The sequence below is a fragment of the Tamandua tetradactyla genome, chromosome 13, assembly GCF_023851605.1.
Source record: "Tamandua tetradactyla isolate mTamTet1 chromosome 13, mTamTet1.pri, whole genome shotgun sequence".
Classification (NCBI taxonomy): Eukaryota; Metazoa; Chordata; class Mammalia; order Pilosa; family Myrmecophagidae; genus Tamandua; species Tamandua tetradactyla.
In genome coordinates this window covers 35804996-35825617 of record NC_135339.1, presented here as the reverse complement: position 1 = coordinate 35825617, position 20622 = coordinate 35804996, and the positions used below count along the sequence as shown (strand labels likewise).

Below are 20622 nucleotides of genomic sequence, written 5' to 3'. Positions count from 1 at the left end.
TTTAATTAATAAAAAAAAAAAAAAAAAAAAAAAAAAAAGAAGGCAACTCTTCCCAAATTGACCCTTACAGTCAATACAATCTCTATCAAAAGCCCAGCAGACTTCTTTTATAGAACTTGGCAAGCTGATTGTAAAATTTATATGAAAACACAAAGAACCTAGAATAGCCAAAAGAATTTTTATAAGAACAATTTTGGAGGACTTAAACTGTCCAATGTCAAACTTACTGTAAAGCTACAGTAATCATGGTAGTGTTTTCCAGAGATAAGAAAAGACATATTGCACAATGGAACACAATAAAAAGCCCTGTAAAAATTTTACATCTGTGATTTTTGACAGAGGTGCCAAGACAACTTAATAGGGACAGGGTTATTTTTTCAACAAATGGTGCAGGGACAATGCAAACAAACAAATCATGAATTTTGGCTCTTACCTCACAATATATATTTAAAAAAAAACAAAATTAATAATTAGAACTAAATGTAGGCACTAAAATGATAAAATCTCTAGCATAAACAGAGAAGAGAATTATTCTAAAATTAGGTTAGGAAAATATTTCCTACATATAATACCCAAAACATGCTACATAAAAAAATCAACACATTGAATTTCTTTGCTCTTCAAATGAAAACATTAGAAAAATTAAAAACAAGCCATATATAGATAAAAATATTTACATTCATATATCTGATAAAGGACTTGTATCCATAATATACTAAAGAACTCTTACAACTCAATAATAAGACAAATACCTAATAAAAAGTGGGCAGAAATTTGAACAGATGCTTTACCAAAGAAGATATAAGAATAGCTAATCAGTACATGAAAAGATAGTCAACATAATTAGTCATTAGGGAAATGCAAATTTAAACCACAATGAGATATTATATATATACCCACTAGACTGGCTATATCATAAAGGATAAATAAAAAAGAGTGTTGGTGAGGATGTGAAGAAAATATGACTTATACATTGCTGGTGGGCATATAAAAAAAACCCTTTTGGAAAACAGTTTGATAGTTTCTTATTAATTCAAACTTCTGCTTGTTTAACATAAAACTCAATCTGACTGTTACGTATCTACCCTAATACCTATGTGAATATTAATAGCAGGATTTTTCTTAATAGCAAAATATTGGAAACAATACAAATGTATATAAGCTAATGAATGGACAAATAAAATGTGGTATATGCAGTAAATGAAATACTACCCAGCAATTAAAAGTGAGCTGACTACTGATACAATTTTATGGCTGTAAGCTATAAACCCTTAAAGCTGTTAAGAAAAAAATGCAAAATCTCACAAACCTATTTAAATTCACAAAAATTAGGCAGATGAACTTCAATGAGGGAAAATGGAAAGAAATTAACTTTAAAAAATTGGATTTGAGTTATAAACCAGGATGTAGGAAAGAGATGTAGATATCACTGTGATGTAGACATTGCTGCAGGCCTTATCCTAAATCTACCAGCCCAAATTATGGAATAAAATAAAATAAAAAATAAAATGTCATAGTAATAGGCAATACTATGTTGGCTATAATGAAATGAAATAATCCCTTCTGTTTTACATGTAAAGATCTTTTATTTTAAAATTATTAAGATGGATTAACTTGTATGCTAAGTTTATTCTTCATGATTGTCCTTATGAAGTCAAATGGGAAATTCATCCAAGTGGAATGGGCTTAAGTGTCTCCTTTGAAGCCATGGGCATAGGCAAATTCAGTTGTTCCCATACAGGTGAGACCTAAGACAGGAAGTCAGAATTTGGGCGGTGGGTTTTAGGAGAGAGAAAAACTCTAGGTTCTTTCTGGGTCTGATTTTGGGGGTCTCTTTGAGTAGTAAAGACATGCTGGGAAAGAATAGAATTAGAGATGGCCATTGCCACAGGCAGTTAATATTAAAAGTAAAAATGACTTCAATCTGAGACCAAGAAAAATGAAAAGAAATTAAAAAAAAAAAAAAACCCACAAACCACAGCACATCTTCTTTGGTCTTGGGCACACAATACAAGCTTAAATGTAAAAACATATGAAAAATAAAGAAATTCATGAAGCATTCAGAATAATTTCTTTAAGTGGTAGAAGAAATTGGGACGTGTTTGCGCTGTCTTAAAGCCTCAAGTGCTCCATAAATTCTTGCAGAACTGACGTAACCTAGACTGGGATAGGACTGTGTGTCCTTGCTTATCACTTGCTCACCATTTTCACCCCAATCTCTGACTAGCACAGTTCCTGGCACATATTAGAAAATAGATCATTAGTTGGTGAATGAATGAAAGCCTCTTGATTTTCAAAGTTTCGTCTCCCAGCAATTATTATTTTATTCATTAACTTATTTAGTACTCAACCTTTATTGGCAAACACTGATTTATAAAATGGCCCTTGGTGACATTCCTGGATAGGTCTCATAAACCAGTCATTAAGACAACCGTTTGACATATCTCACATTATTATGACACATGAGATTTTTACAGTGGGTAGATCCCACAGAACATCTGTTTCTAAGTACCCCCTTTCCTATCCTATATTTCTCCCATGTTCCTAAATATTTCACAAGTATGTATTCATTTCCATATAACTGTAGTAAATTATCTTTATATTGTCATGTCCCTGTCAATTGTGTCTATAGTTATTTGTTGTTTTTGAGTGTGTGCTGACATTATTTCTTCATGTTTTTCTAGTAAAAGTTTTACAAGAAAATTATAAGTATCACAATTTTGTATTATAAGTGTCCTAAAATATTTGAAAATGCATTATAAAGCACTGATCATTGTTAAGGTAGTAAAACTACAAAACTAAATTCAACACTTTGAAGACAGAAGATCAACTTAGGCTGGATTATTTTTAAAAAGAAAATGCCCACTTAATAAGCTACAAGAAAAGTTAGTATAAATGAAACAGAAATTATCTTTTAAAGGTAACACATGATTATAAATACATTTTGGGCTATAGTTGGGATATTAAGTTTACTCAGTAAGTTAGTGAATTTTGCTCAGCTTTATGTTTCATTGTTTGACAAACATAGCATAAAGTAAACTAGGGCATTAAAAGCCAGCCTCGTTCCAATTTATTTTTATAGCATAGTGCAAAACAACTCAAGCTTAAAGTACATTCAGGCACTACAACTTAAATCCCTAATGGTAAGAAAGTAGTTCTGTAAACAGATGTGATCATGGATTCTGAGTTCATTTGCTTGTGGCAAAAATAAAAGTACCAACTCAATAAATTTTAATTTATCATCATCTACACCAGAAAGCCTTTGGGTACTTCGAGCAAAACTGACTAAAAATAAAATTTAGTAAAATAAAACCTAATCTATCAAATTCCCCATTCACATCAGGAAATGTAAATTCCCCAACTGGGTAGGGAAGAATTTTCTCTGTCTCCTCTAGGTCCTTCCTGGGAACTGTAGCTACACTTTGCTTTAGAACAGAATGTTGAGGCTGAGTTCCTAAGCACTTGGGAATGTAAAAGAAGAGCTAGGGATAGTCATTCCACCTGCAGAATGTTTTAAGAGATCCATGACCTCACCTGACATGTAGTCAAACATCCACACAGCTCTTTTCTGTTCTCAAGGATAGATATATTATTTTCCCATTTTCCCTAACAGAAGCTTCCTTTAAGTATTTAAAAACATTATAATAACTGGGCTGGTACCTAATGTGTATCTGAGCAGCAGCAAATTCTATGAACTGTATTGCAATACGACATACTAAAAATCCTTATTCATGAAGAACATAAATGCGAAAGCCAAGAGACATATGTGGACCTAACCTTGAAAAGAAGGACTTTACTGCAGGACCTACTTACCTCACATTTTGTTCTTCCAACGTCTCACTTGTAAATTCCAGTATGTCAGCAGCTGTCCCCACAAACATAAGGAGAAGTTGAGAAAGCTGATCCCGAGTGATTCCTCCTCCAATGGGTAGAAGCCATCTTCCAATTATCAGCATTAACAAGAAGGTCTGATGAAGTCCCAAAGTCCAAACTTTCTCACACACTGTAGATAAGTTATTTACAAGAACTTTGGCCTGTTTAACAGAAATATCCCATATACAGAAGGATTACAATCTACTCCCTTTGAAACATATTGCCTTCTTCATTATGGCTTTCAATCCACAGTTTGCTTTAGTGGAAGGGCATTTTTAGGAGTTATTCTTCACTTAATAAATAAAGTAAAAGTCCTTTCAGCTGAAAACTCTGGGAAAAAAAGCTAATGTAATACTTAAAATGGAGCTGCCTTGTAACTGGGAAGTAATTTAAAACTTGTGTTTGCTAATGGGATTGTATCATATGATTTTAAAATCATTTTAGGTCATTGCAACAGTGGCTCAGTGGCAGAATTCTTTCCTGCCATTTTGGGAACTCAATTCGATTCCTGGAGCCTGGCCATGCCAAAAAAGAGTTGTTTTTTTTACTTCATTTATCATTTTACTCCTGGAGTCTGCCTATGTCAAAAAAAAAGGTCTGAATTAAATCGTTTATCGTTTTACAATATTGCATAGTCTACTATAACACATTGTAAAACTTTACAAATTCTGTATTAAAGTCACAAAATAATTCTTAAATTATTCTTTTATACTGTAAAAATTTACTAATCTGGGGATATTTTTAGCAAGTTACAAATATTCTCCTTTATTTTTTTATTGCTTTAAAAATGTACTGTAACTAAACTAGAAACATATTTAATGATGAATGTCTATTATCCAAATGTAAAGAAAAGAATAATTGTAAATTTATTATTTTTATTCTGAATTTAGCGTGTTATTGAGGAATCCATAAACTACTAACCAAAATTTATATTCTGCCCTGATTCTTAGTCTCTGAGAAAAATTTATATCCAACTCCTGTATCCTGGATGACATCTCTTTCCTAATTAACTTTTAAATAAGTAACAAAGTGTATTATTGACCCTCTAGGTCATGTTCTTTTGAAGACATAGAAACTTAAGTCTCAAGTGGGTTGGATAAAGATTCCAAACAATTTATAAAAGCACTTACCTATGACGCGTGCAACATCTATTTAGCCCTTTTGATCACTTGCTGATGTCAAATGCCAAGGTAAAGGAGGATAAAAGACAAGGTAGGTGCTATACTAATTGACACCAAACATGAAAATCAATAATCTTCCATTTGCACACTTCTTTATATTTTTTCTATAAGGCTTCACATACATCTAATTTAATTCTTACAGGAAGCATGCTATTTTCACTTGTCAGATAAAAAAACAGACAGAAAGACATGAAGTGATTTGTCTAAAGTAATCTAGGCAAGTTGTAATCAAAGAATGAATTAGAACCCAAAACTCATTCTATTAAACCTCACAGAATCAATAGCTTATCTTATTTTTTGAAAACATAGTATAGTGGTAGGGAATCTGGTCTGAGTCTCCTTTATATCATTTTCTAATAAGCCATAGTCAGTTTGCCAGATGTGCAGAACAAGGAAGTAAATCTACTTTGTCTGGAAACCTTTCCTATTTTATTAATATAAACACCTAAAAATATGTAGGGCAGGTTCCAATCTTTTGACTTTATCATTCCATCACAAATGTTCTTGACTTTCTTTGTGCATATATTATCTGATCTATATTAAAGGTTTCTTAGTGCTGCTATATCTATTCATATATATAATATATATATAATGTATATGTCTATTGTGTATGTTAAATGTTTAATAATACACACACAATCATTTTGTGAATTCCTGGGCCAAATAATTAAACAACTGGCAGATTTCTTTAGGGAAGGATGAGCCAACAGGTGGAGTGTGTGTTGTTCTCACCAGGCCCACTGCTCGCTAGATCCTATAATGTGAGGAGGGGAAAATTCTCACCGTCTCAATGAGATTATCTACTCCACTTAATGTCAGTGTTTGATTGAAGTCTTCTTTGTTGCTGATATTGTGGAATATTCCTTCAGATTGGCTACTGCAATACTAAGAATTGAAAAGAAAAAAAGGCATATTGCCAAAAATACCACATTAAGGTAAAGTTTAAAATGCCTTCAATCTATCTAATAGATTATAAGAAGCTGTGGGAAATTCATACACTATGTAGTAAGTTTTCCAAAAATGAAATTGTAGGTTTAAGACAGAAAAGTACTTTTTGATTAATATAAGAAGAGTGTAAATTATCATGTCATATTTGTCTCTAGGTCTGTGAGAACGTAAATACTCTGAGTCATTATGGAGAGCTGTAAAATTTCTAGAATGATATTTGGGGTTTCTTTCTTGAACCCTGAAACAACTGTAAAGCAAACCAACAACCAATGACAACAAAACATGTATGATCCTGGTCATGAGTGTGAATTCTAACAATTGGCTTCTTGTCCAGAAGCTTCTTTATCTGAAATATCATTTTACTTGAGTGGATAATCCAGTTAGTCTCCCTGTTAGCACCTTAAAAAGCAAAAAATTAGTATGTTCACCCACCAAAATTTACATTTTAGTGTCAGTTTAAGTCAATTTAGGTTTATAGAAAATTCAACAATAAACTTAAAAGAAATTATATTTTTCCTTCCTGTTGCTTTACTTTTATGTGAATTTCTGTGAGTGAACTGTACATAATTTTTATCCAGCCAGCTACTGAGAATCTGAAGTAGAGAGAGGAAAGGAAAAGGATGTAGGAGAGGAAAGGGGTAGCCTGGGAAAATGTAGCTGAAGTCGATACGTATTTTATAAATTGGTTAAAGATTGAAAAAAAAAAAAAAAACACCTGCAATGCTAACATACTTTTGAAACATGCACACACATCCATGATTTGGAAAGAAATTAGTTTTAAAAAAGATTAAAGCTGGAAGAAGTGTATTTTTCTTTATTATTATGGATACACCATTGATCATTCTATAAGCTACTTGAAAAAATAGAAAAGAAAGTCTGTCAAGAAGCTATATTTCTATGCTCCTTCAAAACAACTAATGTTATTGGTAAAATGACAAGAATAATTAAGAAAAATGTCCATCTACAGTATCTCTGAGACAAAAAGAAGCCGTTTGCACACTGTTTTGTTCAGCTAAGTTTCTAAGAAAATATAATGAAGATAAAAATTTAAACCTTTAAACCAAGCCACAGATCTTCATTGTAGAGTAACTCAGTGACTCTGTCTAAGAAGTTTAATGGTCAATAGTAACCAGATTTTGACCACTTTCCAGGCATGAAAACAGATTGTATATTAAAAATGGTGATCTTGATATATTTTTGATATCTTTGTTACTAAAAACCCTTTAGTTATTGTTTAAAAAAATCATTCTGTACTGCAGTATAAAATAACTTGGAAGCAAATAGTTTTGTAGTCCCCATTTGGTTGATTCCTATCACCGGTTTTATGGGATTAAAACTGAGTCCCTCTCCAATCCTGTACTCAATTTGTTACAAATTGGTGTGATTTTTCTTTTAATTGGCAGTTCATTAGGAATACAATGACCAAACAGTTTCCTCCTAAGGAACATTTTTTGTGTTAATATTATTTACATTCAGCATTTTATAGGTAAATTCATGTACATGATCTGGGTTAAAACATGACACATATGGGATATGCCTTCAAAACTTTCATTTGCTTAAAGAATTCTTTTGGGTTAAAACAGACTGTGACACTATCAAGACCAGAAAGTTTCCATTGCTTTAACTGTGCCACTTCATAAATAGACCTAAGAGTTAAGGTCATAATCATTATCATAACAATTTTGTTTCCATGTATGCTGACCTAGCCAGACTCAGGCACAAAAGTACAGAATTGAACATCTCTGAGAAATGCCTTCTTGAAGTAGGTCAGGATGTTTTCCTAAAGCCAAGTCGTAGATTAGAATATTTAGGACACAGAATAAATGGAAAATGTGAAAGGAAATTAAATTAACTCTTCCCATTCCCATCATGAAAAATTCAGACTATTTTGATGCAAACACCTCTAAAGCATAGAACACATAACTGAGAAAAGCAGTGTGGTTTAATGGCCTAGGGATCCATACCTAGGAACCAAGCCCCAGTGATGCTGTCGATTAGCTGTGTGGTCTTGGGAAGATTACTTACCTTTCTGGGCCTCAAGACCCTCTTCTATAAAATAGCAATATATGTACCATGTGTAATTCATGGGGTTTTGGGAAACATAGTGAAAAAAATGTATCTGAAAATACTTTGAAAAATATAAGGGCTGTATGATGAAAGGTGACTTTTGTTACTGCCAAAATTTCCTAAATGAGCAGATTAAGAGAATTGCTGGACCTCCCTTTATTCTGCCAATTCGTATTTCTTTAAATGCAATTCCAATCCTTTTTGTTTGTTTGTTTCTTTCTTTCTCTCAATTTTTTTATTTTACTTCCCTCTCTGCTCACTTTGCCCAATTCCTTTTCTGGACATTCATTTTAATTCTCAGTGTCAATGTGAGTCAAAGCCATTATTACTAAAGGTCCAATTTCCTTTCTAGTATAAAAATTAAAGAGCTGCTGCCCGGGGCTCAAAAAACATTTTTATTAAAAAGAGAGCTTTTGGTTGAATGCTATTTGTTGTAATAGGATTTGACCTGTATATCAATTAACTATGCAACATTTATATTATAAAAGCATTTGGGGAAATTGTTATTGTGGATGATAGCCATGTCATAGAACTGGATGTGAAGGAAAAAAACTGAATTAAATTACCAGGGTTTATTTTCATACCCCTGAAAGTAGTAACTAATAAGGAAATTGAAACAGTCCCCTAGCTCCTTATATTATAGTCTTAAAAAAAACCATGATAACTTGAATTAACCAATCTACAATTACTAAAATACTCTTGCAACAGACGTACAGATGGCCTATGACTTTAATATGTTTTAAGCAGGAGCGTTAAGGAAGATAATTTTTTTTATACCTACATTATTGGTATGTGCTTTTGAAATCCTTCAAAACTAATCCACATTCCCTTCTATGTGCCTAAAATTTGGCATAAGTATTTTCAAGATAGGTTTGAATATGTTAAACATATATAGGCGGCTTAACCTTGCAATTATATATATACTGTCAAAAGCTTTTTATCAGTGGGGTACCAAAATAATATTACTATAAATTATGATTCACCTAATGACCTAGTCTGTAACTGAATTCTGAGGATGTAAAGTCCAGGCTATTGTCTGATGGATTCCTGGACTAACTGGTCTCCCAATTGTTGCACAGGAGCACTAGTAACAGCAATAAATAACTAAATCCAGCCTAAAGCCCACTACCCAGAGTTGCCTATGCAAGAAGCGCTCACTAGAAAATCAGCACGTGCTATACTTCTAAGCTAGTAGTCTTATTGGAAGTCATTGCACTTTTTGTTTTCTACGTCAGTGTGGTCTTAAAACATACAGCCTGTCTTTTCTGATGAAGAGTCCCATAGCTCATCTCCTTTAACCTTAGATTCAGGACTCTAGAGGAAAATTCCTGTTTTACTAAGATGGTGATGAGCCCTCCCCACAAAATGAATCTCCTACAATTTGCATAGCCTCTATTTTAAGACAGACTCTAAAAACAGGCCCTCCAAATTTGACTGTATTTATATAACAGAACACAGATTATCAGCTTTTTAGTTTTGTTGTTCCTATAATTGTCATTTTACAGATGTCAGGTTATTGAGCCCTCCTCATTCTTAGCACAACATAGAAACTCATTTAAGGTACAAGAGTTAAAACCAAATTTTAACACCCTCATGTAAATTGAGCGTAGAGGCAGAGAGGAAAGTCCTAGGAACAATATCTTTAGCACAAGATGTTAATTATTCATGCAATCTTAGTCTTAAACAAATGTCATATTTTTACTGGTCTTGACAGATCATATATTCACTTCCTTTTGCTGATGGCCTCTTATTCTTTCAATTCTTGATGACCCAGTCCCTTTGAGAAGTAGCTTTCTGACACAAATCTGATCACACTGGGAAAGGAATTTATTGCTGGATGTTCCACTTTCTTACTTTCCAAAAGGAAGTACCTGGGTTTCATGATGCATTTCAAGAAGCCATAATGATGGAACGATGCTAATCAGATATAAAAATATGGTTGGTGAAAACCTGTGAAAGCGGAAAAAAAGATAGTTCAGCTTTTCTTTTACTGAGAAAAAGAAAAAGCACATACCCTGACCACATTGAGTCAAACTTTTTTATATTAAGTGTTTATTTCAATGGTGGGAGCATTATGTGATTTCTGCCATATGGATTATAGAGAAACAAAGTAACTGTAAAAGGCACTAGCAGCTGTCATTCTCACTGAATTTCTAATCCAATTAATATATGTTAATTTTAATATGGTTTAATGGGACACTGCCAATTAGTTCCAGGCACAAAACTGGATATTTTGTATTTAATATGGTTGACAAAAAGCAAATACAACAATAGTAAATCTGCTTGGATTTTTTTCAATGTTGCATTTCCAGGAAGATTGACTACATTTTTCAGCATTAACCTGGAGTGCTGTAAGCCCAATTAATAACTTCCTGTCACAAAAAAAACAGAAAATAATGAATAGGATTGGGTGTAATTGAACTGGCTTTGCATGTATTTGCCAAACCTGTATAAATAAAAATATAAACAAATAGCAGCAGCTGAAGGGTTTGATATTTTTAAAAAGACTATCTACATTCATTATTTTGACTCAAAATTCAGAAGGCAATCCAAAGAGTGGTTGTTTGTGTCAGACCCACTCAGGTTCAAATGCCAGCTTTGCCACTGATCTCTCAGTTTGTTTCCTAATACAGAAGATGGGGACAATCACATTTATCTCACAAGGGTGTTTTAATTTCTGTTAAACAATGCCTGGCAGACTTGAGCATTCAACAATAAATATCTATTATTAGTATTATTCTGGAGGCATTGTGTAATGAAAATGTGTCCTTTAATTTGTAAAATAAAGATAAAAATAATATACTTTCAAAATATGTTTCTTCCAATTGCATTTTAAGTTAGATTCAACTCATATTTTATAGAGTATCATAGTCAAAATTGAAGTCAAAATAATTCTTTTAAAATATTTTTACTACACCCATGTGGTTATGTAAAATGATCTGAAAAAATACAGATGCTAATTGCTGTACAAATAAAGTTATTTGAGATGAAATGTTACCAAAATAATATTATTATAATCCAGGACATAAAAGTTAAACCTAAATGAAAAGGGAAATTTAGAATGGAATTTTTGAAGCCTATTAACCCCTTTATTGATTTCTTCTTTCAACCTCTGAGGAAAGAAAGGGAGAGAGAAAAAGAGGTCTTTTAAAAAATCAATATTTAATATAGACACTCCTCCACCTCTGAGCTCTTGCAAAAACCAATTTTGAAACAAAAGGGTTATGGGTCATGATATTATTAAAATGTAACTTGGGAGATGGCTGAGCTATAGAGAGATATCAAAAGCCCATATTGAGCATGCTCTAAAGAAGAAAAGAAACATTTAATTCTTTGACATTACATGTCAAGGGAAACATCAAGAGGGAATATTTCCTTTGTGAATTTAGGAAAGGAAGTGAAATCTAGTTGGAGGGACACTTGGAATACATAAATGTTTGTTTGGATACATCATGTATTGGTTGAATTGTTATTTTGTTGACTCTTTGGAAGTCATCGGTCAAATACTCCCCTGATAATACTGTTACAAAGAATAGCACAATTAGTTATTGAAAAAGGTTTAAAAATTAAACAAATACAAATCCTTAACATCTTCTATGCCTTTGGTTTTTATCTATAATTGGAAACAAATACTATCCTGAGTCAACATATTTCCTTTAATTAGTAATCCAGTTCGGTCAAAAACACTTCAAGGTTCACGATTTCCTCAGTTGCCTACGATAGAAAATTCAAACTACTTTATCTGATACTGAAGGCCTCTAGTCTTATCTTCACTTTCCTTTCTGCTTCCTTTAATGCATCATGCACTTTACTCAAACTGGGCAGCTCGTTAGTGTCCAAATGTGCTGTTTTAAAAAGCAGTCAAACAAACAACAACAACCACAAAAAGTGTTTTGTAAATTATCCCTACAGTACAATCCCTCTCCTTAGACTTATTTTATACAAGCAAGAAAAGGAGAAAAAGGAAGGAATCATATTGAGGGCCCAAGAATTAATCATGTTCAGTTCAGTTCACAGTCTTTATCCCTGTCTTCCCACCTTCTTAGCCCTCTACTCCTAAAAAGATTTTGTTGGCGTTTCAGGAATCTGTGCTTCCAGGAACAGGCTGAGATAGTTGCGCAACTAAAATTTTTAAAAACTTATGGAGAAAATACAAATCTCTATTATCTGGGGAAGTATTAAAATGCATAAATATAATTTCTTTTGGATGTGAAGTATAAATATCAGTCACAGATAGCACGTGATTGGTTTTACTAACCATGGTGTTAATAGCCACTGTTAGGAGCTAAATACTCCCTGCTCTTTGGCTTGGTTAATTCTGAAAAAAAAAAATACTGAACTGACTTTACAGCAAATGTCCCCACAAATTATAAATGCCTGTGTTGGAAGGTCCTTTCTTACATCTTTACCCATCAACATCGTAACCTGTATTTCCCGGGTACGGCAGCAATTTGTCTTAGCGTATATTCTTTTGTGACCTAGCAAACTCGCTACTGTTTCATCATTATGTGTATATAAGATTTAGCTCTCCTCCTGTAAATTCCCTGAAACAAAAGGGTCTTATATATATTTATATCACTTCACTCTTACCTCTTATTTTGTCTTCTCCTCTCCCCAGTAAAATTACTGTATCTTTCGAGGTCTTTAATAAATGTTTATTAAACAAATGCTTAAATGCCTGAAAGTATCTACATTTAAAGGGGACCCAAATTTAGGATAAAGGGAAAAATGAACTAAAACTATTTAAGTCTCTTAGAATCAAAAGGAATCGTTTGTATTGTTGAGGACATCATTATGTCTAACCTCACATTTGATGTGAAGGTAATTACTGTCTTACAGTCACAGTTTGCTTTGGCCATTTACCCAACAGGCCCTAGAAAGTCTCTATAACCAAGGCCCTACCCCTTAGTCTCCATTGCCTGCCATTCTTCCTCACTGTGTTCCTATAGCATATCATCCCTTCAGTCCTGGGATAAAGCTAAGTGCGTCCCTAACTCTCGCCTGCACATGTGTTATCTCTTTTTAATAATAAATACCTCTCTCCCTTACTTTTCAACTGATTGTCTCCTTCTCTACAGGAATCTTCCAGAAAATCTTTCTTGTCCCTCTAGGCTAATTAGCTCCTTCTATTATACTGTCCTGCAGCACTCTTTATTTTTAGTTAATAGATTTTCAAAATCTATAATATGCATATGTATATGGGTGTGTATATGTGCTGCCATTGTTACTGCTATTTTATTGTTGTCTCCCCACAATTCTAAGAAATACGAGGACAAGAACGCAGTCTGTCTGCTCATTGCTATGGCATGAGCTCCTTCCATGGCACCCAGCACGTGGTGGACTCCCTACAAAAGTGTAGTGATTACATAAAACCCTAGGTGATTTACAGTTTCTACTCTCTTAACTTTCTGTTGGTTTGACAAGAAGTTTCATCTGGAAATACCATGATAAATTGATTCTTATCAGAAGTTTTACTGAAAGAAACTAATTATTCCATTCTTGTATAAATTAAATATTAAAATTTTAATATTTCAGAGTGCTATCTTAGCCAATACCCATTACTTATTATTTTGAGGATTTGCATTATCAGTCAGTGCAATTCCGTTTTGGAACCAAGAATAGTATGAATTCTAAAAATTAAAAGCCAATCCTGATCCCACCTTTTTTATGTAACTAATCAAATTGCATGCCTTTTTTTTTTTTTTTTTTTTGCATGGGACCCACTGGGAATCAAACCCAGACCTCCAGCATGGCAGGCGACAACTCTGCCTGCTAAGCTACCATGGCCCACCCTGCATGCCTTTTTAAATGCAATTTTATTGAAAAATATTCACATACGACAAAGTCATCCAAAATGTACAATCAGTGGTTCACACAGTATTATCATATAGTTGTGCATTCATCACCACAATCAACCTTTGAACATTTTCATTACTTCAAAAAATAAAAAATAAAAAGAACACCCAAAACATCCCATACCCCTATCCCTCCCTATTATTTATTTGTTTTTGTCTTTATTTTAGTACTCATCTGTCCATTCACTAGATAAAGGGAGTGTCAGTCATAAGGTTTTCACAATCACATGGTCACATCATGAAAGCTATACAGTTATATAATCATCTTCAAGAATCAAGGCTACTACATTACAATTCAACAGTTTCAGGTATTTCCTTCTAGTTACTCTAAATATTTCTAAAAATGTATATCTATATAATGCATAAGAATAACATCCAGAACGACCTATTGGCACTATTTGAAATCTCTCAACCACTGGAATTTTATCTTGCTTCATTTCCCTTCCTCTTTTTTGTCAAGAAGTCTTTCTCAATCCCACAAAGCCAGATCCAGGCTCATGCTTGAGAGTCATTCCCACATTGCCAGGGAGATTTACATGCCTGGGAGTCATGTCCCACAAAGTGGGGGGGAGGGCAGTGATTTACCTGCAAAGTTGGCTAAGAGGGAGAGGCCACATCTGAGCAATAAAAGAGGTTATCTGGAGGTCATTCTTAGGCATAATTATAAGTAGGCTTAGCTTCTCCTTTACAGGAATAATTTTCACAAGGGCAAGCCCCTAGATCAAATGGCCTGGCCTATTAAATTGGTAGTTCCCAATGCTTGCAAGAATATCAAAAATCCCCGGTGGAGTTTAATACTTCCACTTTTTACCCCAATCCTTCAAGGGACTTTGCAAATACTTTTTAACTTTCTCCCCAGATTACTCTGGAATGTATCAGGGCATCACTAATCTGTACAAACCAACAAGATCTAGCTCCCTATTTAAGGTTCCATGTAATTATGTTGCTTGAATAAACAAGTTAGATTAGATAGTGTGCTACAGAAAATACAAATTTTGCACCAAATAAACATCTCTTTCTTTGGCCTCACACAGATGTTCAAGTTTTTTTATTTTTGTTCTCCCTCTTGCAAAAATGTTTTTTTATTTGTACATTTAATTATCATCATTGTCCACTCTAGACATTCCTAAATTATACCACCTCAGTCTTTATCTTCTATCTTTCCTTCTGGTTTTAAAACACAGTCAGTATCATCCTTTACCCTTAGTCCTAACTAGATCAAATTCATTCATATCTCCAATTGAATAACAGTTGATCTCTTTTCCAGTTTCTTTTAACAGTTACTGTATGGAATAATGCTGACTTTCTTAGCTGCAGAACTCTAGCTTTGAGTCTCAAGTGTTACACAAATACCTGAAGTTCCAGGGAATAAACACAAAGATTTCAGCATCTTAGAATTAGAAATAACAGTTACAACTCAGGAAGATATGTGACTGCTGTTAAGAGCTTACAATCTAAGAACCTTTACAGTAAGCCTTTCCCTGATAACCTATGCTCTTGAATTCAATTCTCAGAGTTATCTCCAGAGAACCTCTTTTGTTGCTCAGGTGTGGCCTCTCTCTCTAAGCCAACTTTGCAGGTAAACTCACTGCCCTCCTCCACTATGTGGGACATGATTTCTGGGCATGTAAATCTCCCTGGCAACTTGGGACATGACTCCCAAGAATATTAGTGAGGTGTTATAATATTTATCTTTTCATTTCTGGCTAATTTCACTGAACCTACACTCCTCAAGATTCATTCACTGTTCTAGTTTGCTAGCTACTGGAATACAATATATCAGAAATTGAACAGCTTTAAAAAGGGGAATTTAGTAAGTTACAGGTTAACAGTTCTTAGGCCATGGAAATGTCCCAATTAAAGCAAGTCTATAGAAATGTCCAGTCTAAGACATCCAGGGAAAGATACCTTGATTCAAGAAGGCTGATGAAGTTCAGGGTTTCTCTCTCAAGTGGAAAGGCACATTGAAAATACAGTTAGGGCTTCTCTCTTGGCTGGAAGGGTACATGGCAACCACAGTGTCATCTGCTAGCTTCCTCTCCAGCTCCCCAGGGGGCATTTTCCTTCTTCATCTCCAAAAGTCACTGGCTGGTGGACTCTCTGTCTCGTGGTTCTGTGGCATTCTGTTGTGGTTTTCTTATGGCTCTGTCGTTCTTCTCTGCTCTCTCCAAATCTCCCTCTTTCTCCAAATGTTTCCTCTTTTATAGGATTCCAGTAAAGTAATCAAGACCCATCTGGAATAGGTGGAGATGCGTCTCCACCCAATCCAGTTTGACACCAACTCTTGAGTGAATCACATCTCTATGGAGGTAATCTAATTAAAGTTTCCAATACACAGTTCTAAATAGGGATTAGAAGAAACGGCTGCCTTTACAAAATGGGATTAGGATTAAAACATGGCTTTTCTAGGGTACATATATCCTTTCAAACTGGTACATTCACGTATTTCCATGCCTTACAACTTCATTCCTTCTTGCAGCTGCTCAATGTTCCATTGTATGTATACACCACAACTCCCCCTTCCATTCATCAGTCTATGTCTTTAGGCCTCCTCCATCCATTGTAAATTGTGTGTTCTGCTGCCATAAACTGTGCAAATGTCCATTCATGTCCCTGCTTTCAGTTCTTCCAAGTACAAACCTAATAATGGGGCTGCACGATCAGATGGCAACACCTCCTGTAGAACAGCACACTGCTCTTTAGAGGGGCTGCACCATTCCACTACCAACAGTGAGTAAGTACAGCTCTGTTCCCACATTTTCTCCAGCACTTGTATCTTTCTGTTTATTTTGTAAGCAGTTTATTCACACACCATACAATCTTTCCTAGGTAAACAATCAATGATTCCTAGTATAATCGCATAGTTATACATTCACTACCACCATTTTCATTTCTCCTGTATAGAAAGAAGAGGGGAAAATGAAGAATAAAAAAATAAAATAAAAAGGAGAAAGAACAACATGACCAAAAATCCCATATTCCTCCCTTATATCCTGCTCTTATTGACATTTAGTTTTGGTAAATTGCTTTTGTCACATTTAATGGAAGCATATTGCTATGTTACTGTTAACTATAGAACCTAGCTTGCATTGATTGTATTTTTTCCATATATCATCCCATTTTCAACACCTTTCACTGTTGAAAGTGAAACTTTCAGTGTTTATTTTCCATCATGTAAGAGCATTCTTATAATTGTACATTTAATCACCATCATTGTCCACTGTATATTTTGCTAAGTTATACAGTTCCAGTCTTTATCTTCTGCTTTCTTTCTGGTGTCATATATGCCCCTAGACTTCCTCTTTCAACTCCACTTAGCTTTGTTCAGTGTCCTTACAATATTATGCTACCATCAGAGAATTGTGCCATCCATTTCTGGATTTTTATAATCAATTCTGTTGAACATTCTGTACACCTTCAGCATCAAAGGCCCAACCTCTACCTTCTTTCTATCTCCAGATAACCTGTTTTCTCAACTTTAACTCTCAAACTCTCTATAATGTTGGTTCATATTAGTGACATCATATGGTATTTGTCCTTTTGTTCCTGGATAATTTCACTCAACATAATGTCATCAAGGTTGATCCACACTGTTGCATGCATCATGACTCTATTCTGTAAACTTACTGATAGTCTACATTCCTACACTCTTTTACAAACTCTTTCTCAAGTATTTTCCTATCTTCCTGTAGTATACCCTCTGGTATTTCTTGTAGAACAGGTCTCTTGGTCACAAACTCTCTCAGTGTCTGTTTGTCTGATAATATTTTAAAAACTCTCCCTCATTTTGAAGGACAGTTTTGTCAGATATAGAATTCTTGGTTGGCAGTTTTTCTCTTTCAGTATCTTAGTATATCATACCACTGCCTTCTTGCCTCCATGGTTTCTGCTGAGAAATCCATACATAGTCTTTTCTAACTTCCCTTATATGTGATGGATAGCTATTCTCTTGCTGCTTTCAGAATTCTCTCTTTGACTTTGACCTTTGATAATCTGAATCTGATTAGTAAGTGTCTTGGAATAGGTCTATTCACATCTTTTCTCTTTGGGGTATGCTGTACTTCTTGAATCTGTAATTTTATGTCTTTCATAAGAGATTAGAAGTTTTCAGTGATTATTTCCTCTATTATTCTTTCTGTCCCTTATCTCTTCTTTTCTCCTTCTGGAGTACCCATAACATGTCTATTCATGTGCTTCATGTGTCATTTAATTCCTTGAGACCTTGTTCATATTTTTCCATTCCTTTCCTTATCTGTTCTTTTGTGTGTAGGATTTCATTTGTCTTGTCCTCTAGTTCACTAATCCTTTCTTCTTCCTCTTCAAATCTGCAGTTGTAAGCCTCCATTGTGTTTTTCATCTCTTCTATTGGCCTTTCATTTCCTTAACTTCTGCCATTTGTTTTTTCAAGCTTTTAAGTTCTTTTTTATGGTTTCCAATGTCTTCTTTACGTCTTTCATCTCTTTTGCCATATCTTCCCTCAAATTGTTGATTTTTGAGTTGATTTAGCATGTTTGTTTGAACATCTTTAATTAGTTGTTTCAACCTCTGTATCTCCTTTGAAGTGTTAGCTTGTTCTTTTGGCTGGGCCATACCTTCATTTTATTGGGGCACAGTCTTTTTCCAGTATTCTAAGTCTGGCTATCTCCAAAAGCCTCCTTTTTTTTCCTTCCAATTGCCCCACCTTCTCTGAGAGAGACCGCAGGGCTTCTTTCCTGCTGCTATGGGTTTACTTATGCTCATAGCTTGTATTCAGCAGCCCAAATTTGTTCACTAAAACCTCAATTGGAGCTTGGTTGAGCTACCTTTGCATGCTTCTAATAGAGGCTACTTCTTTTTCCCATAGGGAAGTGTCTCCAACATAGCCTGCCATGTCTGTGGCAGAGGGGTGCCATCCTCCACATTTTGGGGGATTTACTTACAGTTCTGTGCTGTGATCTTGACCCTTCCACTCATTGCAGAGTGGTGTACAATGTGTGTCCAGTCACTGATGTCCCCCAAATATTTGTTCTAGACAGTTCCTGGCTATTTGCTAATGCTCCAGAGGACTAACTAAATTCCACACCTCCCTAAATTGACATCTTCTGCATGCCTTTTTATAAGAGCTACCAAATAGTAAGTTTTCTATGGTCTTTATGTCTTTATGGCATCAGGAGTAAGTACCTGTCAAGTACCCTGTATGAAGACTGATAGTAGAAAGGGGACTGGCCAACTCAAAAATAACTTTTAATTCAGGTCTTTGGAAACTTGGTTATAAAAACTGATATACTATTCATGGACTAACAAAGCTGATGAGTATGTGATTAAATGAACAAGACAAGTCCAAAGGGGAAATTTGTAAAGAATTGATAATACTATATTACTGATAAAACTATCTGCTTAAAAATAATAGATTTATTCAAATCCCAATTCCCACTATCCTGTAAGAATACAGAACTTCCTCAACATTAATAGTTTAATGACAAAGAACCTTGCTCAGCTATTTTTTGTATAAATTAAAACCTTCCTAAAGATGCCTTTTATACCCAAAGGTGCCATGTTTGTTGTTTTTGTTATTGTTGTTTTGTAATTCCACTACCTTTTGCTAACTTACCAATTCTCTCCCAAAGTACACAAGCAGGGGTACTATCTCAAAGGGACTCTTTCTTTATGGTTTATATATTTATTTGATCAGTAATCAAACATGTATATAGGTCTTCCTGTAAGCTAAACACTAAAGCTGAGCTCTTTAAGAGCAATACTCACTTTTAGCAGTAAATTATATCCACAAAACAAAATATTATTTACCTTGCAAAGTTGCCATTTGAACAAATTAATAAGTTTTTCACAAAATAAGGATGTTATGACATATAGCAATTTAACCCTGCAATGGATTTTATTTACTTCAACTCACCATAAACCTAGAATTAGGATCCCATTTTCCTCTTCCTCAAATTGACAGTTACTATTGTTTTCTTATTGAAAAAGTTATATATTCATTGATTTTAGAAACATATAACAACATAAATAAGCAAACGGAAGAAAAAATAACCATAATATCACCAGTGGATATTATAACCACTATCTTGGTTAGCTACCCTATCTTTTCTCTCTGCATATATATACTTATTTAACAATGAGAATTCTAATTTTCTAAGTAAACCCATGATCTTAAACTGTTAAGTGAAGCAAAAATATTGTTTAAAATTACTTTGATGTGAATCCAAATTTTATTTATATTTCATTTCTCAGTATTTTCTACCCTACACAGGCAGAGTGGAGTTGGATGGCAGACGCAAGTTTCAAAATCTCATGTTAAAACACCTTTAAGTGTCCTTAGTAAAATTGCTGGAGCTCTTTATAATAATGGACTTATTTTCATGAAAATCACGAAACTAGGTCAAGATACTCTTCCACAAGCTCCTTAACTCTGTCTAACAATTTAAAGATTGTCTATCTTCCTTACAAGTAGACTGGTTTCTCTAATTGGGCCTTAACATAAACTGTTCTCATCTAGGCTGCTCAACAGTACTTTCTATTAGTACTTGGGGAATTAATGACAATAATTCGCCTACATTTCTGCAACCCCTCAAAATGCGCCTAATGCTCTTGCAAGAACACAACCTCTAAGTACCTGGGAAATTACTTGTCTGCCACCCAGACACAACCTATTTTTCTTCTTAACTAGCATGTCCCTCACCACCATGCCTATGAGGCAAAGG

General features: G+C 34.3%; 1 protein-coding gene across 1 annotated transcript in view; it reads right to left on the bottom strand.

Annotated features, from left to right (window-relative positions):
* Window positions 1-20622, bottom strand: part of TMEM26 (transmembrane protein 26) — a 51705-nt gene that overhangs the window by 22049 nt on the left and 9034 nt on the right. Inside the window, exons 2-4 of the mRNA XM_077125217.1 lie at window positions 9941-10019; window positions 5838-5939; window positions 3814-4034 (exon numbers count right to left, since the gene is read on the bottom strand). Of these exons, the coding sequence (XP_076981332.1) occupies window positions 3814-4034; window positions 5838-5939; window positions 9941-10019 (402 nt within the window). The remainder of the gene's footprint in view (window positions 1-3813; window positions 4035-5837; window positions 5940-9940; window positions 10020-20622) is intronic.